The sequence below is a fragment of the Tursiops truncatus genome, chromosome 13 (genome assembly GCF_011762595.2).
Source record: "Tursiops truncatus isolate mTurTru1 chromosome 13, mTurTru1.mat.Y, whole genome shotgun sequence".
Lineage (NCBI taxonomy): Eukaryota > Metazoa > Chordata > Mammalia > Artiodactyla > Delphinidae > Tursiops > Tursiops truncatus.
In genome coordinates, this window is record NC_047046.1 from 3,068,439 (window position 1) to 3,084,983 (window position 16,545).

The following is a 16,545-nucleotide window of genomic DNA, read 5'->3' on the forward strand; positions in this document are numbered from 1 at the left end:
GCATCCCGGGAGCACAGTCAAGCTCCTTTAACTCTCAGCCTCCGCATCTGGAATAGGGGACTGATGCGAATGCTCGTCTCGGGGTTGTTCTGAGGAGGAAATGAGCTAACGTGGGCCTGGATTAACGTGTCTGGATTCTCTGGAAAGCAGAGCCTGGGCCACGGACTGGAGGGCGGCGGGTGCGTCTGGGGACTGATTCCAGGACGTGGAGGCAGGAGTGGGGGGTAGGACAGGACACCTAAATGGAAGAGACGGGAAATGAGTTACTGAGCTAGTTACCACGGCGGGCAGGTGGGGAGAATCCCACTGAGAGGCTCCCAGGAAGCGTGAGGAATATATCTCGGAATCTGCCCGCACAGCTGAGATGGGAGCTTGTCTGCACATGACTTACTGAGGATGTTCTCTGGAGACATCCGTCTGGGAGTGAGGGAGGCCGGATGCAGAAAGGGGACAAGCTGAGCCGGATGGTTTCAGATGAAATCGAGCCTCGGCCGATCCCCAGAGGAGCTCCGGGTCATGACCTATACACACGGTTCGTCCCTCCTTGAGGCAAACCAGGAAGTCATCGTCGGGCAAAAAGGTGGGCTGAGCGGTACAGGGCACCCAGGGGATTCTGCAGGTTCGGCTCCAGCACAGATTGTCAGCAAAGCACCTGCAGCAGGTGGGGGTGAGTGTACCCAGCCAGTCGAAGAGCTCCCAGGAGAGGTGGGTGGGCTCCGTGGCATCTGTCGTCACAGCCTCTGCTGTCTCGGAAAGCAAGATCCAGTGTCCACGTTAGGACCAGCTCCTCGTGATTGTGACCCCAAAAGAGTCACGACACTGCTTTCCTCCTCCGCTTTCTCTTGCTCTTGCTTTGGGATGTGATAAGAACTCATACGTCCCCCACCCTTCTCTCCCCTCTTCCTAGGTTTCTGACAGGTGTGACTACGTCTTTGTCAACGGGAAGGAAATGAAGGGCAAGGTGAACGTGGTGGTGAACTTCACGTACCAGCACCTGACCAGTCCTCTGGAGATGATGGTGTGGGTGCCCCGTCTGCCCCTGCAGATCGAGGTCTCGGACACCGAGCTCAACCAGATCAAGGGCTGGAGAGTCCCCATTGTCTCCAGCAAGAGGTGGGTGTGCAGGTCAGGCGCTGTAGCAGAAACAAGTCAAGTGCGCTTAGGCTGAAGACGGAAGTTTACAGGGTAGCCGATTTCAGGCGTGTCTGGTTCCAGGGGTCCGTTGGTACCCCAAGGACTGGGTCTCTCTCCACCTCCTGGCTCCTGCTTGCTTTGTGTTGGCTTCGTCATCCATCAGGCTTTTCTCACGAGGTTCCACACTTTCACTCTACCTTCTCCGTGACTGTTCAGAGAGTACATCCTCTTTTGCCCAGTAACTCATGCAAGAATCCTGGAGTTAAGTGTTATCCTCACTTGGGTTATATGTCCATTCCTGATCCAATCACTGTAGCCAAGGAGGAGAAGGAGGAGAAGGAGGGAGAGGAGGAGGGGGAGGGGAGGGAGAGGGGAGGGGAGGGGAGGGAGAGGGGAAGGGGAGGGAGAGGTGGGAGGGAGAGGAGAAGGGGAGGGGGAGGGGAAGGAGTGGAGGGGAGGAAGAGGGGAGGGGAGGAGAAGGGGAGGGGTGGGGGAGGGGGAGGGGAAGGGAGAGAAGGGGAGGGGGAGGGGAGGGAGGGGGAGGGAGAAGGAGGGGAGGGGGTGGTGAGAGGGGGAGGAGAAGGGGGAGGGGAGGGGGAGGAGACAGAATACACTGATTGGCCTGCGAGGCTGCAGCCACATTCCCCTGGCTGGGGCCAGAGGAGCTAGGGAAAGAGGTCAACCCTGCCTGAAGCAAGAGATCAATACCAGGAGGAGGGAAGAATTGATTCTTGGAGGCCCCAAGCAAGAGGTCCGCTAGAGAGCTGTCTGAACAGATGCTGCCTGACCTGGGCAGTCTCTTTTTCCCCCAGAATCACTGAGATCAGTTTCCCTTGGGGAGATGAAGTCCGTGGCCTGCCACCTGTGTGCCTCTGGTGGCGTTAGATGGACTGATAAGTCTGCATCGCCCACCTCGGGCAAATAAACAGGCATCAGGTACAAAGAGAGTTTTTTTCAGAGACTCGGTCACCTTGGAGAAACCCATGCTTAAGGGACTTGTAGAAAGTCAAAAGCGAGCATGTGAAGAATTAGCCCAGGAACTATTCCTGGAGTCTGGGTACTCAGCAGGAGGAGTGAACTGGTACTTAGGTGAGGGGCAGCTTTTATTTTCCTTCCCTTGGAAGTCCACCCCTTTGAGTTCTTATGGCACCTGGGAGAGGGCAGGGCTTCAGGAGTGAAGGCTTGGGTCCTGCGTGCCGTTGGAAGATGGTTTCAGCCATGACCCTTTCCTTAACCACAGGGGTTTCTGAGGTTGAGGTGGGAGCATGGAGTTCAGCGTGATTACTGACGCTACTGAGGGAAAGTGGGTGCAGGGAGAGACTCACCCAAGGACTGGCCGAGTGTGATTGTGAACAGTCCAGGTGCTGTCACGACTGTCCAGCTCAGATACGGCAAGAGAACCACTTCGAGGAGTGAGCAGCTCTTCTGATGGAGACCGTGATGGTGCTGGGAAGGACTGACAGCACATAAGGCATCAGATGTTGAGGGAGCAGCTAACATCTGCCTGCTGCCTGGCCCTCTCTACATTCATTATCACAAAATACCTTCCCTTGAGTTAAACACTCGCTTCCCTCGTGTACTGGTTTGTAGGGCTATACTGGTCACCCAGAGCCTTACTGTATTAATTATCTATTGCTACATAATTGAGTGGCTTACCCCAAAACCAGGTGGCTTGAAAGAAAAGCCTGTCATCTCACAGTTCCCCTGGATCAGGCATCCAGGCCAGGCTTAGCTGGATCTCTCGCAAGCTACAGTCCGGTTGTCAGCCGGAGCTGGAGTCTCACCACAAGGCTCTGCTGGGGAAGGACCTACATCCAAGCCCATGTGGCTCCTGGGAGGCCTTAGCTCCTCACTGGCTGTTGGCCAGAGGGTGCTGCTTCCAGCTGTCAGGTGTCTCCATAGGGCCGCACACAGCACGGCAGCTGACTTCACCAGGGCAGGCAAGAGAGCAGAACCTGGGGCTTCCCTGGTGGCGCAGTGGTTGAGAATCCGCCTGCCAATGCAGGAGACACGGGTTTGAGCCCTGGTCTGGGAAGATCCCACATGCCGCAGAGCAGCTGGCCCCGTGAGCCACAATTACTGAGCCTGCGCGTCCGGAGCCTGTGCTCCGCAACGGGAGAGGCTGCGATAGTGAGAGGCCCGCGCACTGCGATGAGCGGTGGCCCCCGCTCGCCGCAACTATAGAAAGCCCTCGCACAGAAATGAAGACCCAACACAGCCATAGATAAATAAATTAATAAATAAATAAAATTTGAAAAAGAAAGTATACAAGTAATAGAAAAGGAAAGCAAGGTTAATTTAAAAAAAAGAGAGAGAGAAGAACAAAGGAAAGAGGGCTGAACACGACAAGTCATAGTTTCTTAAAACCTAATCTTGAAGGTGACATCCCATAACTTCTGCTGTAAATTTTTTTTTTTTTTTGGCCGCACTGCGCGGCACGTGGGATCTTAGTTCCCCGACTAGGGATTGAACCCGTGCCTCCTGCATCGGAAGCGCGGAGTCTTAACCACTGGACCGCCAGGGAAGTCCCGCTGTAATCTTTCATTGGAAGAAACTTTTACTAGGTCCAGCCCACACCCAAAGGGAAGGGGATTTCACAAAGTGAATACCAGGAGATGGGGCTCATAGGGGACACCTTAGAACTCTGCTGACCACACCAGCCCATTCTGACTGGTCAGCGCTCAGGCCACAGCAGGGCTCCGATATTCTGAGCATCACCCCTGCACATGTGTCTGAGCACCGCCCCCCCGGCCCAGGCTGTGAACTCCCCGAAGGCAGGCCTCATGCCCCCTCACCTCTGCAGCCCCTGCCATGCTTCACCCCCAGCCCCCAGCCGTTGACCCGACCAATCAGCATCTGTTCAATCGAACTGACCCCTTGAGGTCAGTTGACCCGACCAATCAGCATCTGTTCAATCGAACTGACCCCTTGAGGTCAGTTGACCCGACCAATCAGCATCTGCTCAATCGAACTGACCCCTTGAGGTCAGTTGACCCGACCAATCAACATCTGTTCAATCGAACTGACCCCTTGACAGGCCAGCTCGGGACAGTGAGGAGGAGGAAGAAGATGAGAAGAAAGGCCGGGGCTGCACTCTCCAGTACCAGCACGCCATGGTGCGGGTCTTGACTCAGTTTGTGGCCGAAGTGGCTGAGCCCGGGGGGCAGCTGGCCCACCTGCTGGGCTCCGATTGGCAGGTGGACATCACGGAGCTGGTAAATGACTTCATGCAGGTGGAGGAGCCCCGGATTGCCAAGCTGCAAGGGGGACAAGTCCTGATTGGCCAGGAGCTCGGGATGACCGCCATTCAGGTAAGACCCCCAAGGCAAGGCCTCTCTGTGTTCCCGTCACGTCTCTACCCAGACGAGAACTCGGCCGTTTGTCGTCACTTAGAGCAATATCTATTTTTATTTTTTTATTTTTTTATTGACGTATAGTCGATGTACAATGTTGGGTTCGTTTCAGGTGTACAGAAAAGTGATGCAGCTATACGTATGTATACATCTATTCTTTTCCATTATAGGTTATTACAAGATATTGAATAGAGTTCCCTGTGCTGTACAGTAGGTCCTTGTCGTTTATCAATTTTGTATATAGTAGCGTGTATATGTTAGTCCCAAACTCCTAATTTATCCCCCCCCTTTCCCTTTTGGTAACCGTTTGTTTTTTTCCTATGTCCATGGGTCTGTTTCTGTTTCGTAAATAAGTGCACTTTACCATTTTCTTAAATTCCACATATAAGTGATATCATATGATATTTGTCTTTCTCTGTCTGGCGTACTTTACTTAGTGTGATAATATCTAGGTCCATTTCTGTTGCTGCAAATGGCACTATTTCATTCTGTTTTTGAAGGCTGAGTAATCTTCCGTTGTATATCTGTACCACATCTTCTTTATCATTCATCTGTAGATGGACATTCAGGTTGCTTCCATGTCTTGGCTATTGTAAACAGTGCTGCTGTGAACATTGGGGTGCATGTAGCGAATTGGAGTTTGGTCTAGATGTATGCCCAGGAGTGGTATTCCTGGATCATACGGTAGCTCTATTCGACAGTATCCATTTTCAGAGTGAACAGACTGAAAGAAGCTGTCAAATAAACAACAGAAGAGGTATAATGATGGACTGGCTTCTCAGGATGGGTCATGTTTGAAACTCCAAGACATTATTTGTCTCTGAGACATGGTGGATGTTACTATCTTGGGACAAAAGCTCTAAAAATAAAGCTACTATATGATCCAGCAATCTGACTCCTGGGCGTATATCTGGAAAAGACAAAAACTCAAATTCAAAAAGATACATGCACCCCAATGTTCACAGCAGCACCATTTACAACAGCTGAGACATGGAAGCAACCTGAATGTCCATCGATGGATGAATGGATGAAGAAGATGTGGTACATGTACACAATGGAATACTACTCAGCCATAAAAAGGAATAAAATACTTTGCAGCAACGTGGATGGACCTAGAGATGATCATACTAAGTGAAGTACGTCAGACAGAGAAAGACAAATACCATGTGATATCACTGATATGTAGAATCTTAAAAAATGATACAAATGAACTGTTACAAAACAGAAACAGCCTCACAGACATAGAAAACAAACTTATGGCTGCTAAAGGGGAAAGGTCTGGGGAGGGATAAATTAGGAGTTTGAAATTAGCATATACACACTACCAGCAAGGACCTACTGTATAGCACAGGGAACTCTACTCATTACTCTGTAATAACCTATATGGGGAAAGAATCTGATAAAGAACAGATACATGTACATGTACAGCTGAATCACACTGCTGTACACCTGAAACTAACACAACATTGTAAATCAACCAACCCCAATATAAAATAAAAGTTTTGTAATTGAAAAATATTTTTAAAAAAGCTCTTGGGGTGGGCTAAGCGCATCAGAATCATGGGTGTGGCCAGCAGCTTCTCACTTGGTCACTCCACCTCACTGACCATGGTCACTGAAAAGCTTCCCATCCCACCGTGATGCTCAGCTGTCTCCACCAGGGCCCAGCCTGCCACATGATGAAACCTGGAGCATTTCAGAAATGTACTGAAGGAAGCAACAGAGTTATTATGATTCCACTGGTCTTGTAAGCACCTGCTGCTAGGAATGGATGGGGTGAACCAGTATGCAATATGGGAGCTTTGAAACAAACACTTTCACAAGACACAGTTCTGGGAGGTCACTTGGGAGTCACTTACCTCCTGTCTGAGAGCAAATATTGTTCCTCAGTGACTGCCCCATTTATAGAAGAGGTGATCATCCTATTAGCTAAACAGTGAGGTTTACTCTATTGGATTGTAGAAGACTTCAAACATTCTGGAAAATGGGCTGATATTTAAGAGAGATCATTTTTGAACCCATTATTATCAAATGATTGAATTAACCCTGAGACGTCTCATTAAAATAGAATATTGCAGCTGTCAGTTGGAGAATACATTATAAAATTTTCAGACAGTCTATCAGAAACAAAATGTTTTTATTTGTACAATCAAGAAAATGTAATTTTGCTATTAACTCTGTACTGTTTTATTAAAAATGTTTTATAACTTTGCTTTTAAATTTTCACATGAAACCATTTGCAAATGACATACTTAATTTAATAAAATACTTTAGCCACTGGAAAAAAATAAAAATAAAAGAGATCATTTTATTCAAGGGGGAAAGTAAATTACTTTGAACTGGGACTCAGGTGTTACATGCTCCAATGCTCTCTAAAAGCTGCGAAGGTACCCTCTGTGAGGAAAGCAGCCAGAGCATCAGGTGAAAGAGGATGACTGAGTTGGGCCCTAAGTGTTAGGAGGACAATAGGGAGTGGTGAGGAGTGTGGCAAAGGGAGGGTGATACTCACCTCCAAAAGGTGCCAAGAGGAAATGGGAGCCCAGTGTGGAGAGATGCTGCAACTTTTCCAGAATAGCTAGAAATCTGTCTTTCATACGAAATCATCTGTTTTTTAAGGATGGCCATTCATCCCATTTTGAAGTATTATGTCAAACAAAACACATCCGCCCCATAGACAAGCACTTGTAATCTTCACAGTTGATTTTTGCCTGAAAGATCTAAATTAAAGTTGATCCATGGGCTAAAGTCATGCTGATGTCTGGAAACTGGAACCAAGACGACAACTTGACACCAACCACTCAAGATGATCATTTAAATACAAAGACGCAATGAAACACTGTTCAGAAATCAGGTATTTCTGTGAAAATCAGTGAGTGCGAAGGGGCCAGCTTCCCATGCGTGAAACATGAAAATTGTCCTAGTGGGGCATCTGCTCCTGAGACCCTTCGTTTTTCCCTCTTATTTATGGCCACCGAGTCCTCCTGAGTTATAAATTCATTTGGCCACTTTCTTCTGGGGACTCATGTTTCATACCCAGCGCCATTCAAGGTGTCCCAACCAGATTTAGAAACTGAAGAAGGTATTTGAACAGAAATGTGGGGCTTTGATAAAGGAATTTAATGAATCCAGGGAAAACTATCTTGAGATACATCTTCATAAATATCACCAACAACTTGAAAAGAGAAATACGTCAAAAGAGCTGGGGAAGGGAGAATGAAACCTGTTTCACCCAGAAGGTTAAGGATTCATAGAGGGGAGTCTAAGTCAGCACTTTGTAACTCGGGTGAGGGGCGGGGGGGAGCAGAGGTGCTTCCACAGACAATCTTCCAAAGCAGGATTTCCTCCTCAGGGTCTAAATTGAACAGAAGCTTCATTCCCCAGGGCATGACAGGTGTCCAGAGACCAATGAGACTTTGGGACATCGGCGTCAAGGGTAGGACCCGCAGCTGAGTTTATCAGAGGACGGAAGCTGATATTCCAAAATGCAACTGAGTGTCACTGCTCAGTGTTCCCCAAAGTGTGGAGTGCGAGCTCCCGGTGACACACGGGATGCTTTAGGTGGTACATGGACCGACCGTCTCTTCTTTGTGTGTAACTGGTCATTGGCGATCATGTGTAGAAAAGAGAGATATAGAAATATATAGCTAGCATATCGAAACCGTTTTTCTATGACGCTATGAAGCTTTTTTAAACAAATTATTTACATAAAATGATTTTAAACAAAATATGCACTAAGTAATAGTAGAAATGATCCATGCTGTAGAAGAATCGTAAAGTTAGTGCTGAAATGAATGAAAATGTTAATTCTTCCTCTCAGGGTCTGAGGGCAGTGCACGGTAGGCAATGGAGTTTATTTGATGCTGTGGGTGGGATGCCAGGTCCTACCCCATCCACTCCTTGATACCATCTTGCTGTTACTTAAAAAATGTTATATATTTTCACAAGCAAGCTGTATCTTTTAGAAGAAGGCGTGAGTGGAAAGACCCGTTTTTGCTCCTCTGGCTCTGTCTGTCCCTATCCACCTCCATCGTTTACACCATCGGGGGGATTTCTGGAACCACAGAGAGCTTTTCCTGCCTATGTCGGTTCTGCCTTTCAGATCCTGTCGCCTCTGTCAGATGCCATCTTGGCCGAGAAGACCATCACCGTGCTAGACGAGAAGGTGACGATCACAGACCTCGGGGTCCAGCTGGTGGCAGGGCTGTCCCTCTCCCTGCAGCTCAGCCCTGGGAGCAACAGAGCCATCTTCGCCACCGCGGTGGCTCAAGAACTTCTGCAAAGGCCCAGACAGGTGTGGGGTGGGGATGGGGCACCGTGGGAAGGGGTCACATGTCGGGGGGGGGGGTCACACCACAGGCGGGTCACACCAGGTGAGGTCACACACCAGGTGGGGTCATATATCCAGGGGGGTTACACATGGGGGAGTGGGTCACACACCAGGTGAGGTCACACACCAGGTGAGGTCACACCCAGGTGAGGTCACACACTAGGTGAGGTCACACACCAGGTGAGGTCACACACCAGGTGAGGTCACACCCAGGTGAGGTCACACACCAGGTGAGGTCACACCCAGGTGAGGTCAAACACCAGGTGAGGTCACACACCAGGTGCGGTTACACAGCAGGTGGGGCCCACACCAGCGGGGGAATCCCACGTCTCTTGGGGTCACGTGGTGGGGTTGCATCACATGTCAGTGGGGTCGTTCACTGGGTGGGCTTCCGCCTTGAGCAGGTCACACTTCAGGTGAGGTCGCACAGTGGGGTGAGGTCACACGTTGGATCAGGTTGCCTGTGTGGTGGAATCACTAATTGGGGTGGAGGGGTCCCGCAAAAGAGTGGGCTCGCACATCGGGCGCTCCGCAGTCTGGAGAGGCGTCGTGAAGGGGCAACTGCTCAGCCTCAGGCTTCCCAGACCCCCCGACGGAGATGCCAGACCCCAAGGTTGCCAGGAGTGATGGATTATAGCGCACCAGGAGCCAGAGAGGCTGGACGCAGTCTCCTCGCGCCCCATCCGCGTCACCTGTGCTGCTTCTCCACCACCCCCCCCCAGACAGTCCTGGCTCTGGACCCCGCTGACCTCCCCGAGCAGTGGGGTGAAAGCGAGGGCGGGCACAGACTCCAAGGAGGGGTCCACAGCCTTCCGCTAAGTCCCTGCTCAAAAAAATGGGCTAACGGGTCTGGGGGTCGGAAGGAGATTGGAGGAGATGCTTCCACATTTGTCATTTAGCTCAAAGCAGAAGTAACAGGCCAGTGGTGACATCAGTCATGGCCTTCTTTCTCTTTGCTGGAAACCAGCGTGCGCTAATAGTGTGTGTATGTGTGTACTGTGCATATGTGTATGTTTGTGTTATGTATGTGTGTTGTGTGTAGTGTGCGTTGTGTATGTGTACCTGTTGTGGTGTGTATCACGTGGTGCGTGTTTGTGCGTTGATACGATGGTTTCCAAACAAAGAGGACTGTTGGAAGGGCACTTGGAAACGTCATCTGATCTCCTCCCTCATCTGAGATGGAGAAACTTTATTTCTTAGAAGGAAACTGGATGGAGACTTTGGTGAGCCTTGTTTAATGCCCAAGGACGGTGGTCTCAGGCTACTGATTCTGTGCGCCCCATGAGACAGGACTGTCCTCCTGTGGGGATGCTAGAAGGCCTCCAGCCCACATAGGGGGTTTTCGGGCAGCTTTCCTTATTGGTCAGGAGCGCTTCCTGGAAGCTCTTCCCTCGGCAGGTACATTGCCATCTGGGTCCCCTCTTGCACCTGCTGAGGCTGTGACTATGTTTGGGCAGGAAGGTGGGCTAAGCTGTACCTGCCCCTGGACACACAGAGCCTTACCATTTTCCCAGCCCGTACCCAGCACTGAAGGCTCCCCTGCCAGGTGTTAGCTAACCCCTTGTCCTTTCGCTGTGGTCTGTATGTGCAGGGCTTTGGATTAGAAAGCACTTGAAAGTGGATGATCTCAATAACGGATACGAATTCTTGCCAGAGACAAACCTGCCTTTTCTCAGGGCGTGATGCCAGCCAGGTTGCAAGTTACAGATAGCAAAGGAGAAATGACCCGAGGCTTCTTCCTGTCTTCCTGGGGTGATCAAATCAGGTGACTGCCGGTTAGGAGTTAAGGAAGCGATAAGACACAGTTAGAATAGGGCCACAGAGCGAATCCATTTCCAACATGCAGAGCTAGGCACGTGACCCTGAGGTTTGCTCCGTGCTTGCTTTGAATGGAGCTTAGTCCCTGCCTGCAACTTGGCTCTGACATTTCAGTTTCAAGAAATCCAACGTGCGTTTGAAGTTCCTGCTGCAATTTCACAGCCAATCCGAAGGCCCAGGTAAACCGAGGTCACATCCAGTGGCTTCCGGCCTGTGTCATGGAGGCATTTTCCACTTAGCAGCCACCCCAAGCCGATGGCTAACAAGGTCGGTATTTACTGGCTGTGCTGAAGGAGAAGCAGAGACCACCAGTCATATGTCAGAAGCTCCCTTCTCAGTTCAAAGACCAGACACCACCAGGTAAACTTAACTTCTGTCGTGGTCAGTGGCTCTTAGGTTGCAAGCAAGAGAAATCCCCTGAAGCAAGTTTAAATAACACAGGATTTATTACAAGGATAGTGGGACCCTCTTAGACCCCAGCTATAAGAACTTGGGGAAACTGGGGGGTCGACAGTCTCTCTCACGTCCATCATCTCATTAAATAAATGCCGTGCCCAGACATTTGCTTACACCTGATCCATCGTGGGGCTCCAAAGTGGGGCTTCATTCTCCAGTCTTATATGAGCTCCGACACATCTTCCCACTCCCATCTTAATGTTAATTAATTAATTTATTTTGGCTGTGTTGGGTCTTCGTTTCTGTGCGAGGGCTCTCTCTAGTTGCGGCGAGCGGGGGCCACTCTTCATCGCGGTGCGCGGGCCTCTCACTGTTGTGGCCTCTCCCGTTGCGGAGCACAGGCTCCGGACGCGCAGGCTCAGCGGCTATGGCTCACGGGCCCAGCTGCTCCGTGGCATGTGGGATCTTCCCAGACCGGGGCTCGAACCCGTGTCCCCTGCATTAGCAGGCGGACTCTCAACCACTGCGCCACCAGGGAAGCGTCTCCCATCTTGCTTATTTCAAATTGGAGGGGGACATGCCGGCTGGCTCAGAGCTGCAGAGATGAATGGCTCTGACAGCAGCCGTCCTATGGGTCCAATCAGCTGTGGCCAGGTGGGCAGGCACACAAGCCTCTTAGGGCTGTGCATCCTTCTGGGTTTGGGGTGGAGCAGCTTCTCCGGGAGCTAGGAGGAGGGAGGAGGGAGCAATGGGCCTCCCAGTTTGCTGTCAAGGCCAATGACATCGTCACTGAAACTGAAGGCTTAGAGGTTATCTTGTCTATTACAGTCTCCCTGGACAGACTAGTCCCAAGGAAAGCTGGTCTAAAGCAACAAAGTAAAAAGACAAGGGATTGAGGTGGACACAAGTCTTGACCCTGGCTACTTTTGGGTCTCCCAGTTTCCCCCAACTGGTTGGGTTGGAGAGTGGAAGGGAAGACAAAGATTCTCCCAACAGAAAGCTTCCTAACCCTTCCCAACCCCAACCCCAACCCCAACCCCAAGCCCAACCCCAACCCTAACCCTAACCCTAACCCTTCCCAACCCCAACCCTAACCCTAGCCCTAACCCTCTCTCTGGCTGGTTGGTTTTACTCTTCACCTCCAAGCCAAGACTGTCCACAGGCCAATACAAACCCATCCTTAGATGCTGATGTAGCAGGACCCACACAACCAAAGCCTGCAGCCGCTCTGGGGCACCCTTGTCTAGGTCAGGGGTTTTAACCTGTGTTGTGAGTAATGCATGGAGACTCGGTATTAAAGCAACTTAAAAATAACGTAATAAATATTTTCCGTTTAAACGTGTAACATTTGTAAATGACCCCACTAACCGGTAGATCTCCGTCGATAGGCAGTTGGTTACTCTGCAGAAGAAGATCTTGCACTGCCGAAAGAAGCCATCTTTCTTTCAACACCTCAGGAGAGAAAGCAGATCTTATTAGGGAGGGTTATTCCTGGGCCTGTTTCGTCATTGTCGTTTTGCTGTTGTAGTTTTCTTTGGCTTCTACATCTTTACAGGAATTCATTTTCTTTCATACCCTCAGTACTTCTCGCCTCTTATTTCTACGCTGCATAAAAGGTTTCCCTTTGTTCTTGGAGTATTATCTTTGTGACAGTGTCTGTTTTTACTAAGACTTTGTATTCAGTGAGCTTTGGGGCCTGTTTTGATGAACTTACTCTTTTTCTTCAACAGGAAGCAGCCATCAGTTGCTGGGTCCAATTCAGTGACGGCTCTGTCACCCCCTTGGATATTTACGACGCGAAAGACTTCTCCCTGATGGCCACATCACTGGATGAGAAGGTGGTCTCTATCCACCAAGACCCCAAATTCAAGTGGCCTATAATCACCGCTGAAGCCGAGGGACAGGGTGCCCTGGTGAAGGTCGAAATGGTTATTTGTGAGTCATGCCAGAAATCCAAACGGAAGAGCGTGTTGGCCGTGGGGACAGCCAACGTCAAAGTTAAATTTGGCCCAAACGATGCCAATCCCAACACCAGCGACAGCAGACGCACGGGGGCAGGAGGTCACCTGGATAATAATGTCAGTGACAGAAGACCCAGAAAACCCTCGCAAGAATGGGGGCGTCAAGAGGGACGGTACTACGGCAGTTCTTCTGTGGGCCTCATGGAAGGAAGGGGCTCCACCACGGAAAGGTCCACCTTCCAGAAGAACCGTGGCCAGGAAAGCCTTCTGGATGATGACAGCCATTTGCAGACCATCTCCATTGACCTCACCAGCTTCCCCGCCCAGGTGGACCTGCCCAGAAGCTATGGGGAAATGGATGAGAATGACCTCACGCAGGCCTCCAAAGGGCTGAGCGACTTGGAAATTGGGATGTACGCCCTGTTGGGTGTCTTCTGCCTGGCCATTCTGGTCTTCCTGATAAACTGTGTGACCTTTGCGTTAAAGTACAGGCACAAGCAGGTTCCCTTCGAGGAACAAGAAGGTATGAGTCACTACCATGACTGGGTCGGGTTGAGCCACCGGGCCGAACTGTTGGAGAATCACATCAACTTGGCTTCCTCCCAGGACGAGCAGATCACCGCCATCGACAGGGGCATGGATTTCGAAGAGAGTAAGTATCTCCTCAGCACAAACTCCCCAAACAGCACCAACGGACAGCTGTTCGCATCTTCAGGACCCTCACTCATGGACGGGAGCGATCCGAAAAGCGAGCCCCCAACGTCCCCTACCTCAAAAAGGAAAAGAGTGGAGTTCACCACTTTCACCACCGTCTCTACGGATGACAGATGCCCCGCCGTGAACTCCATAGCGACCAGCAGTGAGGATGCCGTGAAATGGGTCTGCCAGGATCTGGACCCTGGGGGATGCCAAGAGTCATGCGGCTACATGGAAGGATTACATGAAGATGTGTAAGCCGGGCCTTCACAGACATTGGTTCTCACTCACCTTTCGGCCTTTAACTTGGGGATGTGGGGCAACCGTGTGCCCGGTGGGGAAATAAAAAGACGGGACAAGAGCAGGGTGACGCTATCCACAGAGCCACAGACAATGACCCTGGCTCCCCTGGGACGGCCCCGAGTTGGAATTGATGTCAACAGTCCAGGGTCCAATGTTTCTGTCAGTGTTAAGGGGTTTATCATGCATAGCGAGATTCTTACATTGGAAGAAAGATGAGTTCTGAATCACTGAACTTCAGAGAACCTCCAGGAGAGAACAATCCCTCTCTTGCCATCTCACTTTCTTTCATTGAAGCCACACAGCTGCCGTATTCAATGTTGTGGACCACAGGAGAAAAATGAGACTCAGGTTGGGCTCAAGGGGATGGATGGGAGGAAGCGTGTCATTGGACCTCGGGCAGCACATCTGGCTGTGAGCATATGAGCAGAGGTGGAGTCTAGCGCCACCTAGAGTCAGCTCTTGGGAAGCAAGAGTTTCGAGTTTCGAGTTATTATCTCCCAAAGGCTGGGGCAAAGCAAGGCAATCGCTGACGAGGATTGAAAGGGAACAGGAGGGTAAATAGGCCACCAGTACCTTTGTAACTACATGCCAAGAACCACCACCCAAACAAACAAAAGCGCTCTGAGCCGTTCAGAGCATCCCTTTACTAGTAAACTAGGGAGCCTGGGTGTAGACTTTCAACTGGGTTCGAAGGACCAGAATTTTTTTTTTTTAGCAAATTCACTATGTTCACGTTTGTACTCCTCCCCCACCACGCCCCACATCACCACCTTTCCAAAAGTCATTGGTCACTCGGCAGTGGAGGGCAGCGTCACCATTCCCTCTCTTCCACTGTGGCGTCTGTGTCAACCACCAGGTGACATTCTACACTGAAGCCCCACTGGGCAAACTTCACACGTGTCCTTTGAAGAGGGTCAGCAGTGCTCACAAGGAAGTCAACACCCAGGGATGCTCCTTCCCCTTGCTTTTCTGGAAAGCAGGGTTCTTCTGTGATGCCTCTGTGGACGGTCCCATCCAGTCTGCTGCTCAAGGTTGATGAGCTAAATCTGGGTGTCCACACGGAGGGTACAGGGCGGGGAGAGTTGGGACTCGGGGTGTGCGATGAGGTGGGTTGGGCAGGAAGCCTGGCCCATTCACACACAGGGGGCGGCGGGGGGCGGGGGAGGCTTCTTCTCCACCTTGGAGGGATGGAGGGACCTGAGGTAACCACCTACGGGGCAGAGAGCTGGGTTATTTGAGTGTTGGGTTCTAAGGTCAGTTTCTCTTTCTCTGTGTGCCTCTCTGTCCCTGTGTCTTTCTGAACCTATCCCTCTGCTTCCTCTCTCTCTCTCTCTCTCTCTCTTTCAGTCTCTATGCATATACTTGAATTCTCCTGAGATCAAGTGTGTAAATTCCACCAGTTCACCCTCTCGACCTCAGCACTCTCCCCCAAACTAAGGTGCTGTCCGTTTGCTCTAAGACTGAGATTCCAGCAGCCATCAGCTACCTGCTCCTGTCCCCCACTTGACTTACATTGTCTGGCTGGGTGATTAAACTGTCACCACTTTTCAAGGATAATCCTTTGCTTTCAGTAACCCCCCCCTCATTTCTTTCATTCTTTCCCGCGTGATGTTCCGTTTCATAACGCTGCCGCTGCCCCCTCTCGAATCCGTCTGCGTGCAGAATGTATTGTAGATAGTAAGAATGTAATATATATTTATAAACTTACCGGCTGTAAATATAAAATTTGCCTTCCACGGCTTTATGGCTGTCCTTTGTCTTTCTACACACTGACCCCCTCCCAGCGGCTGGCATCCATGGCAAATGGCCCTCCAAAGCTGAGCTGGGGAAATGAAGAAGCAGATTGACGGATCCCGGCAACAATCCGATTACAGTCTTACGCAGCGTAATGCCTCTCTCTGCGTTGAGGCGATGTTGACACATGATGACAAAGTACATTGTGTACTAAGTATCTCTCCTTCAGGACCTGAAAGGATTTGAAAATCAATCACATGTGCAGTTCTCTGCTAAAAGCCTGCTGACTGATGGCAGTAAGTGAGAACCGCGGCAGGCAAGCGTGTAGTCCAGCCTCCCTTTGGGCTGGAGCAAAAAGGGCTCTGTCCTGTCTTTGGATCTCACACGTACATTCAGAGGTCAATTTCCTGAGGCACGTGTGTGCCCGTGGTGACTCTGGGCTGGGGTGTTTTTAAAAAGGTTGAGTTTTAGATTCCTCTAATAATCGAATGCAGTCCCGAGACGATTCCCCAGAAAAAGAAGTTGCGTGAAATCCTGGTCTTTGTGCGAACAGTATCAAGTGATGGGTCACTGACTTATTCACCTGGTATTTATTGAGCACCTCCTGTGTGCTAGGAACTGGTGCAAACACAGGAGGTAAGCGGTAAATACAACAGACCCAGGCCGACGCTCGAAGACCTTGCCTCTAGCCGGGGCTGGGGGATTAACAGCAAACGAAGTAATTTTCAGGTGGTCATAAATTGTATGAAGGATAATAAAGCAGGTTACAGAACAGAAAAAAGACTGAGTCAACACTTAAGACTTTGGCCACTTCACCTAAAAA

The 16,545-nt window shown here is 50.4% G+C and overlaps 1 protein-coding gene across 1 annotated transcript; it reads left to right on the plus strand.

Annotated features, from left to right (window-relative positions):
- Window positions 1–949: 949 nt before the first annotated feature.
- Window positions 950–13,943, plus strand: LOC101339003 (transmembrane protein 132D). Its single transcript, XM_033836713.2, has 4 exons — window positions 950–1,113; window positions 4,172–4,445; window positions 8,587–8,778; window positions 12,759–13,943. The coding sequence occupies exons 1-4, from the start codon at window positions 950–952 to the stop codon at window positions 13,941–13,943; spliced, it is 1,815 nt and encodes a 604-aa protein (XP_033692604.1).
- The last annotated feature ends 2,602 nt before the right edge of the window (window positions 13,944–16,545 follow it).